Here is a 14,580-nt window from a genome sequence, read left to right as displayed (position 1 = left end):
GCTGCTTCAATCTAAGGCCGGACCGCTCAGCCAGGGCTCATCAATGCAGGTCAGAAATCAAAGCCTGCTGAGGAAGACGGGGTTAAAGCTGTAACAGCCACGCCAATAGTCATCTTAGGTATGGATTTATATCACTGACCTTTCATGCGCAGAGCTCAGGGTTTAGAACCTGCTTAGGGCGGCTATTACCAGGAATCTGAGTGCAGAAAATGATGTTACTGTCCACCTCTCTGTTTCTTTTTTATTACCCCCTCTACCTTTCTCTTCCATGCTCAGTCCATGTTACTCCCTTTCCAGCTGTATCCTGGTCTTCCCTCCCCTCCCATTTGTTCCCCGTCATCTACTCTTCTCTCTCTCTTATTTTCCTTCAGTGAGATGACAGTCTTTACGTGTTTTGCCTACATACCGTTGTGTATGTAGGCTTCTAATCTTGCTTTGGTTCCCCCTCGCCCGCCACACTGTACGTTTCTCTGTCTCACTGTTGAGTTTAATGGAAATCTTTATTGTCCACTCATGTGGAAAATCATCTTTGGCTTCAAAAGCAAAACACACAGTGTAATAATAAAAATGTAAAATAAAACTAAAGGCAGTTCATTCAAACAGACATAAACACACTAAGATCATCCTCTGCCATGGGTTAAAATACATGAGATCAAGCTAATAAATAAATGGTCTTGTAATAATAAACGCTTTCGTCCTATTGTAGGAAAAGTTACCTACAATAGCACAACCCAAATTTCAGAAGTACCTAGAAGGGTCTAATAGGCCAGCTTTATTAAATTTTCAATAGGCCTGTCGAGAGTAATGTAGATTTTTATCACCAAACTAGCTGTCCAGTTTCGGGGCGCCATGCGTACATTTGGTATGAAAATTTTCATAAGACCTGGGAGATGACTGGATCGTAGGCTGTCTCTGCATTTCCACAGTGTTGTTTAGTATACAGACGTCTCCAGGCTGCCATTTTCAGAATCATTATATATGAAATGTACCCATGGAAACTCTTGGAATGACATTTGGAGGCTTGCCATTTATGCATTTGACTTTACTTTTGCTCTTTCAAATGGGTGGTCGAAGGTATTGAATAATTGACAAGCCTTTTAAGAGATTGTGGGTACGTGTTCCCCTTTCCAATTCCAATTATGCAAAACAGTAATCAGCCATTAAAAGATGTAAAAAGTATTATACTCAGGAGAAGCAGACCCATCGGCAACATTTTAATGTCATGTTTTGATTAAATTTGGGATGAGTTTGATTTTTTTTCTTTGCTTTCACCCAGAAATGACTTTGATTAAAGGTGCCCAGAGGAGTTTTTTCTCGTAAACAGTTATTCTTAACTTTCAGTGCTACTCACCTGAAAAACACGTCGGACGTCTTGGAAAACTTTAGCAAAACTATTTTTTGTGTATTTGTTTTGTTTATATCTATGTTTGCTAGCTTGCAGCTGTCTTCTTCCTTTGCCTCCGTAGGCACATTATTATGTTTCTTTGTGCATTACAGCCAACAACTGCCAAGAAATCTGAAGCAGGAATCTGTGTGTTGTCACCCTCACATGTGAAAGCCCCTGGTAAAAAAACATAATGCCATGGCACTGTGGACAAAACTATACAGGGTGCTTTAAAAAATGTGTTCTGCTTATTGTTACTCCTCTCGGATGTTTGACCTTCACTGTGCAGAATGATGTATGTGCGTTGTTTGATACTAGGAGGCAGTTTTCCATTCAGTTGCTGAAGGGGGGGAAAGTTTCTCTGTGCTCACCTTAAACATGGTCCAGTATAGATCTTACATAAATGTGTTGTGAAATAGTGAAACCTCCAGAGTACAAACACTGAGAGTGGACCTTTTAGACCTTTAGAAGGAGATTTATATTTACATATAATAGATCTGTATTTCTATGAGGGACGAGGAGAAGATCTAACCTTCAGAATTTTGAAAAAGCTAATTCGAATTTTTTTTTTAGAAAATAAAACTTTTAAAGTATTTTTATGTCTACAGCATGTCCCAACAGGATTTTTTAACTTGTATCTGCATAACTCTACCATATATCATCTTGACAGAGCACAGCAGCCGTGCTCATATTGCCACTTGTGACTCAAAGAAGCAAAGATTGCATACGGAATTATATTGCTGTTAGAAAATATCGGAAAAAAGTATCCCAAATTTAATTTCAGTATTATTGAGAACCGCTGGGAAATTAGGGTTGTGTTTATGCTGGGAGTTTGTTTTTATTTTGAATTATAATTGAGGTAAGAGAGGTGCACTACAGTGCCAGTAACAGCAGATAAGCTAAAATGAGGGTGGAAGGAAGGAATCTCACCCAGAGTGAACCAGCGAAACTTTCTGGAAGTAGCGTAAACAGAAAATTTAAATGCTAATTAAAAAAATATCCAGCTAACTTCTGAAAGCTTCTACCCCTTCATGATTTAACAGTCTAAATAGGACCTTAGGTGACACAGGCATGGTGGAGGGTGGAAGGCAGAGGATGGGTGTGCGGAGAGGCAAGGATAGTATAGTCAATATTTACCGTGAGTAATTGGTCTACACTTCCCCCAGCAAGATACACACGCGTCCAGCGTCATCCCTGCCTTATCTCCCCCAGCTCTCCCCCACACACCCACTGTGTGACCACAGCGGTGTTGTGCAGCTGTGCACAATGCCCCGGGGCTATCCACAACATAATAGTTAAAAGCATATGGGGTGACTGAGCGAGTCGACGCTGTCATGTCCATTAAAATTCTCCAGGTGACCTTGTAGGAGTGTTGCAGTGCCCACAGCAAACTGTGGTGACGAATTATTCTGTTAACAAGCTCATAGAGCGGTCTGTAATGAGCTGTGTAGGCACACTTACTGTGGTAATGAGGTGGGTCTGTTCGTTACCTCGACGGCAAACCGCTTTAAGTATTCAGGCTTATTACTGTATCGATAGACTGACGAGAGAGATGTGTCAAGCCTGCCAAGAAGAGCCAACTCACAAGAAGTGATGCAAAGGTTTGCCACTGGCGGTGTTAGAGACTCATGGGGAAAGATGAGCTGTCGGTCAACCTCCTTTCTCCATTATTTGTGGCTGTCTCTCAAACAGACACACACACACACACACACACACACACACACACACACACACACACACATACACACAACACATAGGCTATTCTGTTCTCTCTCTCTTTTGTCCACAAGGCAACTCTCCAATTAACCTGATGCCTCCAGAACCGCTGGCTCTTTCAAGTCATTTTAAGCTGCCTCCCTCCCACACTTGTGCTGCGTGGGTCTGAATGGACATTAACGTGGTATTCAGTTCCTCCTGTTGACATTGATTGAGTGGCTTGGATCACACTTAACCATGTGCAAGTTTGGTAGTCTGTCAAAACCTGTATAAAGGGTTGCTGGCTGGGACATCAAATGCATGCGCCAGGGCCATTCAATTACAAATTCAGTTGAGTCAGATGTTAAATATAGATGGACCAGACATTTTCAACAGCTTATTCAAAATGTTTTGCATTGTCAGTTTGAAATTTTAGGGTTGACAGAGACGTATTTTCAGTAGAGCACTTGCTTACTTGCAACTGTCAATACCAAGATTGGAAAAGCTGCAAAGCGTGGTTGGAACTGTCACATTGAGTAAAACCTTGATGTGTAAAAGATTTCCAAATCTGTGCATCCTGCGCGTGTACAACTCTAAATATCAATATTTCATGTTTATAATTCAGAATGTTATTGATTGAATCTTTTTTGAAACAAGTTGTAACGTCTTCTAGTTGCGGTCTGATGTGGTATATGAGTCTATGGTGACTTACATGTGCATCACATACTGCAGGCTTATGTTTGTGTGACATTCATGGGAACATACTCTCTCTCTCTATATATATATGCAGTTAACATATTCTGTCAGATTTATGTATGCTTGGCCACTCTGAGTTTGCTCCCGGGCCAGATGTGGCCCGGTGGCTGTGTGATTAAATTATGAACAACAAGTCAGACAGAGCTGGTAAACAAGTGTAGCGTAGGATTTGTATACTTTATGTAAGTGACATTAAAGTCATCCTCATCAGTTACGATCAGGATGCCAGAAATGATCTGTAACATTTATCCAAAAATTGACTTTGTAATAACATGTTCATGTCTTCCTGGCTTCTTTTCTTGAAATATTTAAGTATATTTTACAGTTAAAATAGCCAGATCAGTAGACTGTATGTTACGCCTTTCGAACTGTGACGGCTTGTAAAGAACGCTGCATTCTTCATCTACGCCTTCTAACATCACTGTGTCGTCGTTCTCTCTCTGTCTCTCTATTTCTGTGTGTGCATGAGCCAAACAAACAAGGATTGGAGGGGTTGAGCTGGGGGAGACGTGTTAAGATGACGGCGTGTTCTCCGATAAATAACAAAAAAAATTGACATTCAGCAGTTTCTAAACACACTTAGACGGCTGCTTGTACATCCTCGAGGCTCACTATGGGAAAAGTGCTGTCCACAAGAAATTGTCTCTGCAGCACCATTTCGATTGGTGTTGTTCTATTTAATGAATGCATTGAACTTGTCTGCACTTATTGGCTAATGCATTATAGCGCATGTACTGACAGCGTTGCATGTACTTGAATTTATCATACCTGTGTCTGCACTTGTCTGTGCTATGCAGTTTTTGCCTGTTATTTATTCTATGTATGTATCTTATGTGGCAGCCTTTATGTCAAAGACACATTTCCCTACAGACAAATTAAGTAATCTTGAATGTTACACAGGTGAGACTTGAATTGCAAGCACATCAAGTCCACTATTTGTTTGCGTGTTGTAGGTAGTAATCATGAATGTGACACTTTCCATTGCATGTATTCATCAGTAGTCGCCTCCCTAAATGGGAGGAAATGAAAAATGAAAGGCGTTCCAGTCCTCATAGGTTACAAAAGCCTTTTCTCTTTAACCGCCACTTCCCCTTCTATATATTGCAAGAGACAAAAGACGGCTTTGCATCATGCCCACAGAGGATCAGAAGGGTGGTGCTGTCTTATTTAAGAGAGGATCTATAGATGTTTCCACAGCCTGCTGCAGGAAGAGCAGCGGGAGAAGGATGATGTAAAAACAGATGGTTTCCATGTGTCAGTTACTCCACTGCTGTACTCCTGGAACTGGCTACATCTACTAAATGAATATCAACTAACTGTGTTGAACCTGCGAGCTCTGGTTATGAATTCACAAGCATGCAAAGGTCAAATCTTTCCGTTTGTGTCGGAGTACCTCCGATGCCTCAGTAATGAATAATGTCTCATCGGGAACGCGTGCCTGTAATGATTAAATAGAGAAAACAAACCCTGTGTGAACAGCGCAAGTGATTTCTTAATTTCTTTCAATTTATTTTTTAAAATATTGAACGGACAGAAGCATCATCTTTGACGTTTTTTTCAGCCAGCATCTAACGATGAATTTAGCATCTAATTAACCACCAGATCAGGCATCCCAGGAAATGTGTTAATTGATTTATGGCACAAAAGGATACTGACGTACAACACAAAATCATTTTGGCTCTCGTGGAAAATATCAGCTCCAACACGATGTTCCTCTTCTGCAAATAACTGACAGTCTTTTGGATGGGGTTTGTATAAAGGCTCAGATTAAGTTGTGAAATCCACTAGTCATTAGATAACACTCAATGAGTAATTACATAAAGAAAGAAAAAGATGTAGGAATCATTTTGACACTCATTGAAAATGTCAGACTTAAAGGTCCACACCTCCTGAGTCCTCGCTCTCAAGTGTGATGAAGTGGCCCACCAGCTGAAACCGGCTCAAGCAGTGCGGCATGAAAGCGTTCCCGGTCTGTCCTGAACTCCTCATTACTGCCCTATAGTTTTGTTTACGAGCTAAACTGCTCACCGCATAGTGTCAAACCTCAGCCAAAAGGCCATGTTTCACATTCCAGCCTATTATGCCACAGCTGCACTGCGCCAACTGGAAATGCCCCGACCAAGTTCAGGGGCCTCACTTAGCTTTCTACTGAGTGAGTGTATTCCTGGTCGGAGTCCAAGACGTAAATAGGTGCTTTGTTTGCGAGCGTTCTTTGTTGTTTAGGTCCTTATCTGCTCTGGACTAAGGCTTATGCCCACATTTACTGTTAACACTGAATGAACTCCTCTGCTTCTTATATGGAGCTTTTGATATTTTTCTGGAAAATGGAGATAATAAGGGTCTTTTGACCGTGGTGATGAATATCGCTGAAATGCAATGTCCCTTTGTTTACTTTCTTTGTGGAGTGAGATTGTAATGGACTGTTTCTCTTTCTTCTCCCCTCCTCCCTGTTTATCAAACAGAGAGCCAGCTGCTCCCGGGGAATAACTTCACCACAGAGTGCAACATCCCTGGAAACTTCATGTGCGGAGATGGGAAGTGTGTCCCAGGTGGGTGGCAGTGTGACGGACTGCCCGACTGCTTTGACAAGAGCGACGAGAAAGGCTGTCGTAAGTCCAGTTCAGACTCCATTATCACATCCTTATTTTTCTTTACCCCTCAGCTGTGCCTTAAAGCAATAAAGCCTGATAGCCTATTTAGAGTCCCGTCATGTCTTCTCAACTCCTGAACTCTTCTCGCTATCCAGCATTGTTGATTCATCTCCGGTCCCTATCCATAGAGCCGTAACAGCCATTTAAATCTAATTCTCTGCCAACTTAAATGAACTTCCCTCCTCAATCCACGGTTCTCCTGCGCCCCCACAGCGCGCACCCTTCTTCCTCCTCCTCCTCCTCTCCTGTCAGACCCTCGGCCCCAGTTTAGCACCGGGGCAACACTTAATACCATCAAAGCAAAGGCCGATTACTACTGCGCTTAGAAATAGCAGCGCATGCATAATTCTACTGTAAGGCTACAGTAATAGTTCAGTTTTGATCCTCACTTTTAGCGGGCTTTGATCTTTCTGGTCTGCTGCCCCTCCTCCTCCCCCTCCCGCCTCAGCGGGAGCTCCGGATGCGAAGATGGGATTGCTGATGAAGATTGACTTTGAGGCCCCTGCCACGCCAAATGGAAACCCCCATCGCTAGATATATTCATCTCTTTAACAGTCTCGCATTCCCGTTTTCACTCCTCTGCATCTCTATCTCATCTGATTATTTTTGGCTTTTGGCTTGTAATTTGCTTCACTGGGGCTTGTTTTCAATTAGAAAGAGCATAAACCCTCTTGTAGAGATAGAGATAGATTTTTTTTTTCTTTGCACGGCTAATTGTCTGCCCAAAAATAAATGATACACTGTTTGTCCTCCGTTCTGTCACCTCTCTCATTTTCTTTCTTTCCTCCTCCTTCAGCAATCATTTACTCCTCTCACTGTTCTCTCTTCCTGGCAGCTCGGGGAACAGGCAAACTACTCTTGACAAAGTTGTGTCCCTTGGCATACCAGCGCACATACACAGACACGCACAGCCAAAAGCTTCGCAGTCATCACTCTTCTCAGTTTGTAACGCCTCTGTCGTTTAAAGTTAAGTGTAAGTAGGACAATTTCAAGCGGTGTCCTCTACTATTTTACTTAGTCTTAATATCGACATCCCTGTAACTTATAAATAGGTCTGAAGCATTAATAAACTACATAGATTAATGACTTCTGTGACCCAGATTCTCATCACTCAATGCACTCAATGACCTTAAACTGTGCATTTAGACTGTTTTAACTGTTCCTGTTTGATCGCATTACGCAATTCACGTGTCAGTTTGTTTCATCCTCAATCAAACAAAATATAGATATATAAATATTTCGTCTGGTGTTGACACTACATGCTATACTGCTAAAGATAAAAGAAAGTTATCGTAAAGCATCATACTCAGCCTGCCTCTCGGGTTGTCAGAGGTCTATTTGTGTTTGTTGTCAGCGTCTACATTATCTGCACTGGCATAAGTGGGCCTTATTATCCTCAAATAGATGACTAGTTGTCAGTCGATATCTCCAACGACGGCTTCACAAAAATCCCCAGACAAACCTCTGGCTCCATTAGGGGCTCTGCAGGGACCGACAGACAGACAGCGGGGAAGGAGGGAGGGAGGGGGAAACAAGGGAGTTAGGGAAGGAGAGGAGGTAAAGAGGAGGCTCATTATGGTGGCTACAGCAGGAGTTCTGTCTAGATGTCTATTGTCTGAGGAGAACACAACGCCTGGAAACTTTGAGACTTCGGCACTGGATTCTGCAAGTTGAATTGTAATTAGATACCCCCCTCTAAGAAATCACACACACACATACACAGAGTTATATATATTTATTTAACAGAGAGATGGTTTATATCTTAAAAGACAGTTTGTTGACTTGGCGTCTTCTTCCTCTGTCATTGAGCTACATGAATAGGGTGTTTCAATGCAGACTCCTCAGAAAAGTCGTTAAAAAACGCTTTTATTAAGTGAAATTTTGCTGTTAATTAGACTAACTTTTTTTGTTATTACAGTTTTATAACCAAGTAGGCTATCACACACTGTATGTGATGATGTCTGCAATCATGGTCACATTCAGAGATGCAAATTCTTCACATTTCTGCAGACTGAAACCTCTGAGACTCGTGTAGATCTGAGGAGAAACTGTTGTTCACAGGCAATTATGATTAAAAATGTTGATTTTATAATGTTATGACAGTACATGTAGCTAGTTTGTGTCGGTCAATGAAGCAGCTTATTACCTTGCCTTTACCCTCTTAGTTATTACATCATTACTGATGATTATTTATCATAAATCTCATTGTGCTCATGTTTTGTGAAAGTGCCAATAGTCATCCATACATTATTGTCACAATGTAAATATTGAGGTATTTGGTCATAAATAGTATGATTTGATGCTTAATCCGAGCAGTTATGAAGTTTTTTTGAGGACATTTCAAAATATCGAGGTACATATTGTGTATCACGATCCGCCGATATTGCATAGGTAATGTAAGATGTTGTTGTTCACAATGTGACAGTGTTGCTTCTTGTGTTCAGAATCAAAGAATAAGGATGAGGAGTGATGCTCTGCTTTTTTTCTACTTGCTGTACATGGACATTCACTAACACCTCCCAAAATTCTGTAGAAGACTGTAATAATAAAAGATAATAAACTAATATTTGGGGATTTTATAGCATAATTTTTGTTGTCTTGTTTTGTCTTGTACAGGCTTTATGGATGAGGTCTTATGTGTAATTTCTACATGCCTGTAGTGTTTAATCTATTGATACAATGCATGAATAAATAATTACTTTTTAATTTTCACAACTCTCTCAATTTTGTCTTCAGAGTAGGCCAGATTGATGCATTTAATTGACAACATTTTCTTCCCCTAGTTGTATCTTTTTTTCTCTCCCCCCGCAGTGTTCTTACTCTTCTCTCCTAACCTGTTTGCATCCCTGCACATTACTATGGAGGCAGAGCAGTAGGACATTGAAATTCCTCCAATGTGTGAGCAGATGGCTTCTGTCAGGAGTTATCCAAGAACATGTGTTTTAATTGTCCATCAATGTGGAAGCTTTTGTTTAACACTTTTGACCACTTTTCCCCCTTAATTAGTCAATTTTAATAGGCCAGGGATGAGACTAGGTCATTAAAGCATTAGCGTTTTTAGCAACCCCCGTGCTACTCCTTCTGACTCTGTTAGGCACAGACAGTGCGAGCCTTGCATGCATGCAAATATACAAAATAACTTTATATATTTAGAATATGTATACATGAACAATTAAATCTTTTGTGCTATTTTTTTACTGTGTACATTTGCATTAGAAGACAGCTTTGGATACAGAGTAGATCCCCTGTAAGCCCGTTAAGCCAGCACACTGTGCTGATGTGGGTGTCTCTGATCCAGGGAATAGTTATGCGGAGCCTGAGGTAAAGGTCAAATGTGATCTCCCTGGTGTCTCATTAATGAGAATTTTGTTTTTGAGAAAGATGTACAGTAGCTAACAGGGAGACGCGAAGGAGAACAAATCAATTTGGACTTGCAAATTACTTAGGATGCGCATGTAAAGATCAATATTCCTTCAAAACTAGATGAAAATTGTATAACTCCAATTCTGCAAAAGTAGCAATAACCTGACTCACTCACATATACTGGGCTGCATCGGTCCAAGGAGTACGAAAGTGTTTTGTAAGACAGAACCACCCACACATGAACTTATGATGACATTTTCCTGGCATAGTTTCATTTTTACCAGCAGTTGTTTTTGCATCAGAAATCAACTTATTTTCTAACTTTTTTGTTGGCCTGACTATTTTGTTCCATTTCCATCAGTGGGTTAGGAAGTTAAGAAGAGAATCATGCAAACCCGGTCTGCAATCACCTGCCTCTTTCCCTTATTTATTTACTTAACGTGGATGTGTCCCAGCCTGCTGCACTTCATAGGTCAGGGATTGTCTCTCTAATGGTCAGGGAATGTTTATTCACTTAGAAAAGACAGGCTTCTCCCTTTCCCCCACAGCCCCGCTGCTCTTCCCTTGTTTGTTCTTCCGGTCCCCTCTAGCACACGGGTCAACTTGAGTCATGTAAATACTTTTTTGCCGGCTCTTAAATAAGAGTCTGGGCTGAGAGAAGAGAGGCAATATCTCCAGCTTGAGTCTTATTGCATTAAAGACGCAGCTTATTGTATTACTGTCCTGCTGAGCTAGACCAGGACCCCCCTACAGATCGTTTTTATGAAGTCCAATTTTTTATGGAGTGTACCCTCTGCTTTGCTCCGCATGAATTTAACTGAATTTCAGATGGATCAGTAGTTTTTACAGCGCCTCTGATATTGAACATCCTCACTATGTGGACATTCTCGTATTTATATGTTCTGGCACATCTGAGGGGGTCTTCAGGTGATGATTCAGAGACTGGCTGCTGACTACGTCCTCACACCAAGAGGTCAAAAGTACCAGCCTGCTCTCTGGTGTCCATAACGACTGGGAGGGTGTTAGACGAAATGGATACTGACAGAGGAGAGAAGGAGGCGAGCTGACTGAGCTTACTGGGCCTCAGAGCCAGGATTAGCCTCTTTGCCCTTGTCTGGGCAGAGCATGAGCAGACGAGAGAGGAGAGATACATAGTGGGCCGAAAGGGTGAGTGGACATGATGTATAAAACAAGACGTGGGGAATCAAAGACGGGGAGGGTAGAATTGCAGTTGGAAGAAATAGAAAAAGACAGAATCACATTTGAAAGAAATGATTGTTCTGAACCGGTGATCCTGCAGGCTGAGGCCGTGGCCTCTCTGTGTGGATGAATCCATGTGTTCAGAATCCTACACTTTAAAACTTCTGCACAAGATCAACTTTTCTACTTTAACTGGACGAGCCATCAGCAGGGCCCGTGGCTCTTCAGGATTAAAGCTCAGCCGTATGGAAGGACTACTCATCTCCTCATATTCTGCTCAAAATGAAGTTAGCATGTCAACATGATTTGAATCAAGACTAATGTGCCTGTCCTGCTACTTGTTCATTATCTAAATGACATCGCCTGTCTTTTACGTTGTGTTTTTTAATAGAGAAGAAGAGACGAAATAAGGAACCGAAAAAGGCAATATTGTAACAAGTAAACAAGTACTCAAAAGCCATACTTATCGAGTAAAAATCAAGATATTGTGCTAAAATATTTAACTACATAAAAGTGAAAGTCAATCATACAAATAGTACTTGAGTACAAACAAAGTATCTGATATTAAATGTTCTTAACTAGCAAAAGTAGTTTTCTGGCAATAAATGTACTCAAGTATCAAAAGTACAAGTAGAAGTATGGATGTATATAATGTATACTACGGGTCGACCGACTACTGGATCCATATTCAGCATTTTTCTGATTATTGGAATCAGGTTGCTGCTAAAAAAAATTCATTTAAAAATGTGATAAATCAGCTCAGCATGCAAAGTTCTGCAAAGTAACTAGAACCTAAAGTTATCAAATCGATGCAGTGCGGTAAAAGTACATTTGTCTCTTAAATGTAGTGGAGTGAAAGTATAAAGCAGCAGAAAAATGGAAATAATAAAATAAAGTAGCTCAAAATTGTACTTAAAGCAACATTATGTAGAAATAGGGATTTTGTGCGATTTGGCGCCCCCCACAGTTTCTGAGTGCAACACCACTGTCGTAAATACAAATCCCAGGTCTGTAACAATGTGTCTGACGTACTGTAGATGCTAACTGCAAACAAAACTCATGACATCATAACAATGTTATGTGTTGAAAACTTGTATGTTGAAGTAAACATGTATGTAACGCTGTGATCCTACCCTCTCACTGAAGTTACATAGTGCAGAAACAAGTGATAAGGGTGCGGAGTGGCTGAGACAGAGACACCATTCACTAGCATCAACATGATCTTGAAGCTGTTATTTTAAGGTAGAAAAGTCACACAATGTTGCTTTAAGTACAGTACTTACTGCAAACAAGATGTTCCTGGTTGAGCCCCCCCTTGAGCCAAATAGAGATAAATAGGATTGCTGAGGTCCCAAAACAATTTTCTTTCTATCCAAATTTGTTCTGACTTTTTTTTAACAATTGCATCTTTTATGAAATACTGAATCATTTTCGCCTTTAAGGGCTGTGGAACATTTTGATGAAAAAAAGTTAAACAATCTTCCTATTCAAATGAGATCTTAAATTCAAAAGCAATAAAATGAGGCATCAATTCAACACACTCCAGGGGGGTTCAGCTAACTTCAGATGAATATTGCAGCATAAGTGATATTTCTGATTCAGTTCGCTGACTTGATGACTCACATCTTAGCGTTTGTGATGGAAATATCACCTTATTTGAACTGCTCACCATTGTGATCTGGGCTATTAAGGAAACTGTCTGTTTGCACTGAGATTTTCTGCAAAATCTGACCAATATATACATTTTGTGAAATACACACTGTTTGTGCCAGTATCCGCTCTATTTCCTGGCTAAACCGGTTGAAAATACTCACAGGAAACAGAAAACTGGAGGCTCGCACAAGAGCTGATAGTTTGCCAATTCACTTAAAAGTCTGTTAATACTTCATAACACTGCGGGGTAAAAGCTGTTTGGAGTTTTCATTACCTGATGCACTGCTTATTGATTCTGTTAGCTCTTCACAATGATTAGGTGCAAAATAAACTCAGTTCATTGGATTACTCAAATATTATCACATTATTGCTTTTCGCTATGCCAACACTGCCAAAGCCTGGAGCAACATCAATGGTGCTTTTTTGTTTTTTGTTGCGTACTGACCTCCACAAAATGCCTGTGAGATATCGAGTTCAAAAGCACCGCTAAATGCTCACCAACAACAAAGTTCTCCTCAACAGCAGGGGTGGAAATAGCTAAAATAGACTCCTGAGGCAGATCGGTTATGATTTAGATATCAAGGCTTCACATACTGCTTATTCCTTTACCAAAACCCCACTGTGGGTAGGGAAAGGGGTCACGAAGATTAGGAGTGTGTGCTCATGTGATAAGAGCAGTGACCAATGCTCTGACTCTTTACACAAAGAGCCATATACTGCTGACAGATCTGTTTTCGTTCTGCTGTTGTTTTCTCTTCATGCTCTGCTTCATTGTGCATACTAGGTGTCCTTTGCTCTGAGAGTGTGTCTGTTTTTGTGTGTTTGTGTGGGTGTGTACATTTAGGAGGACATGTTTTGAAAGAAAAAGCATGTGGGGATTGGAGAAGTTTTGGGGGGGACTGGAGACTGACGCATGGCTTGGCTTGTGTGGGTGGTTTTAACCCAGCTCAGAAAAGCAAAAACTGTCTGGAGAGCAAAAAGAAAATGGAGAGAGAATGTGTAGCGTTAATAGCAGGATAAGTAGGGGCAGCAGATGAGGGTTTAATGGGACTCATAGCGATGCATCCAATGTGCTTAATGGTTGACTGGTGTAATTAATACCAAGAAACAGGGATGAAATATTGATTAGGATCTCACATACTGTCTTTTATTCCCCTCTAGTTTTATCTTTCAGATTGAATGCTATCCTTGTCCAATCAATAGTTACAAATTAGGCAAAACACTCTTCAAAGGAATGAAATATGCTGTCGTGTCATTTTACAATTTTGGGCGCTTCAAACAATTTTTAGCAGCAGGCTGCTGTCTATGATGAATATTGCAGCAGGGTTATTATCACACAGATCTCTCCCTGCTTTTTCACTATATTCCCTCGTGCCCTTCTTTTGACGGAAGTTTGTTGAAGTGTTATTATTCTGCACGTGTACCCGCTGTATAGTATACGAGCCACACTTGCTTCATCATTTAGCATAAAGTTTGATGGCTTTGCAGAACGCCAGCGGCCCACGAGCGCTCGGTCGTTGAGATGAAGGCAGCTCTGTAACATTGCAATGCCTCTTCCTGCACACAGGAGGTTATTGTACTGTACAACAAGCATGCGGGGCCCAGACAGTGAAATGTACAGAGTGATTATTTTGATCCCCAAGCCTTTTAGACTCAAACTAACCTTGGCCTTCTTGCTTACTCCCAGCCTTCATTACCTATTGATTTCTTCCCCTCAGAAATGCTCAGCAAGGTCAGAGGAACCTTTGAAGTCTTCAGCTGTCTTCACTCTTTTCTCGGCCTCTATTCTCTCCCTCTCACTCACCACTGAGTTCTTTCTCATTAGTCTCTTCCTTCAGTGTGTCTCCTCACTCTGCCAGTCATACAAGCCCGCCAAGA

At 41.0% G+C, this 14,580-nt stretch overlaps 1 protein-coding gene across 1 annotated transcript in view; it reads left to right on the top strand.

The window, feature by feature from the left end:
- Window positions 1–14,580, top strand: part of ldlrad3 (low density lipoprotein receptor class A domain containing 3) — an 82,465-nt gene that overhangs the window by 23,475 nt on the left and 44,410 nt on the right. The window contains exon 2 of the mRNA XM_073472316.1: window positions 6,298–6,444. Within this exon, the coding sequence (XP_073328417.1) occupies window positions 6,298–6,444 (147 nt within the window). The remainder of the gene's footprint in view (window positions 1–6,297; window positions 6,445–14,580) is intronic.

Source organism: Pagrus major, chromosome 8, assembly GCF_040436345.1.
Source record: "Pagrus major chromosome 8, Pma_NU_1.0".
Lineage (NCBI taxonomy): Eukaryota > Metazoa > Chordata > Actinopteri > Spariformes > Sparidae > Pagrus > Pagrus major.
Note: the sequence above shows the minus strand (reverse complement) of the source record. Positions and strands in the feature narration are given on the sequence as shown.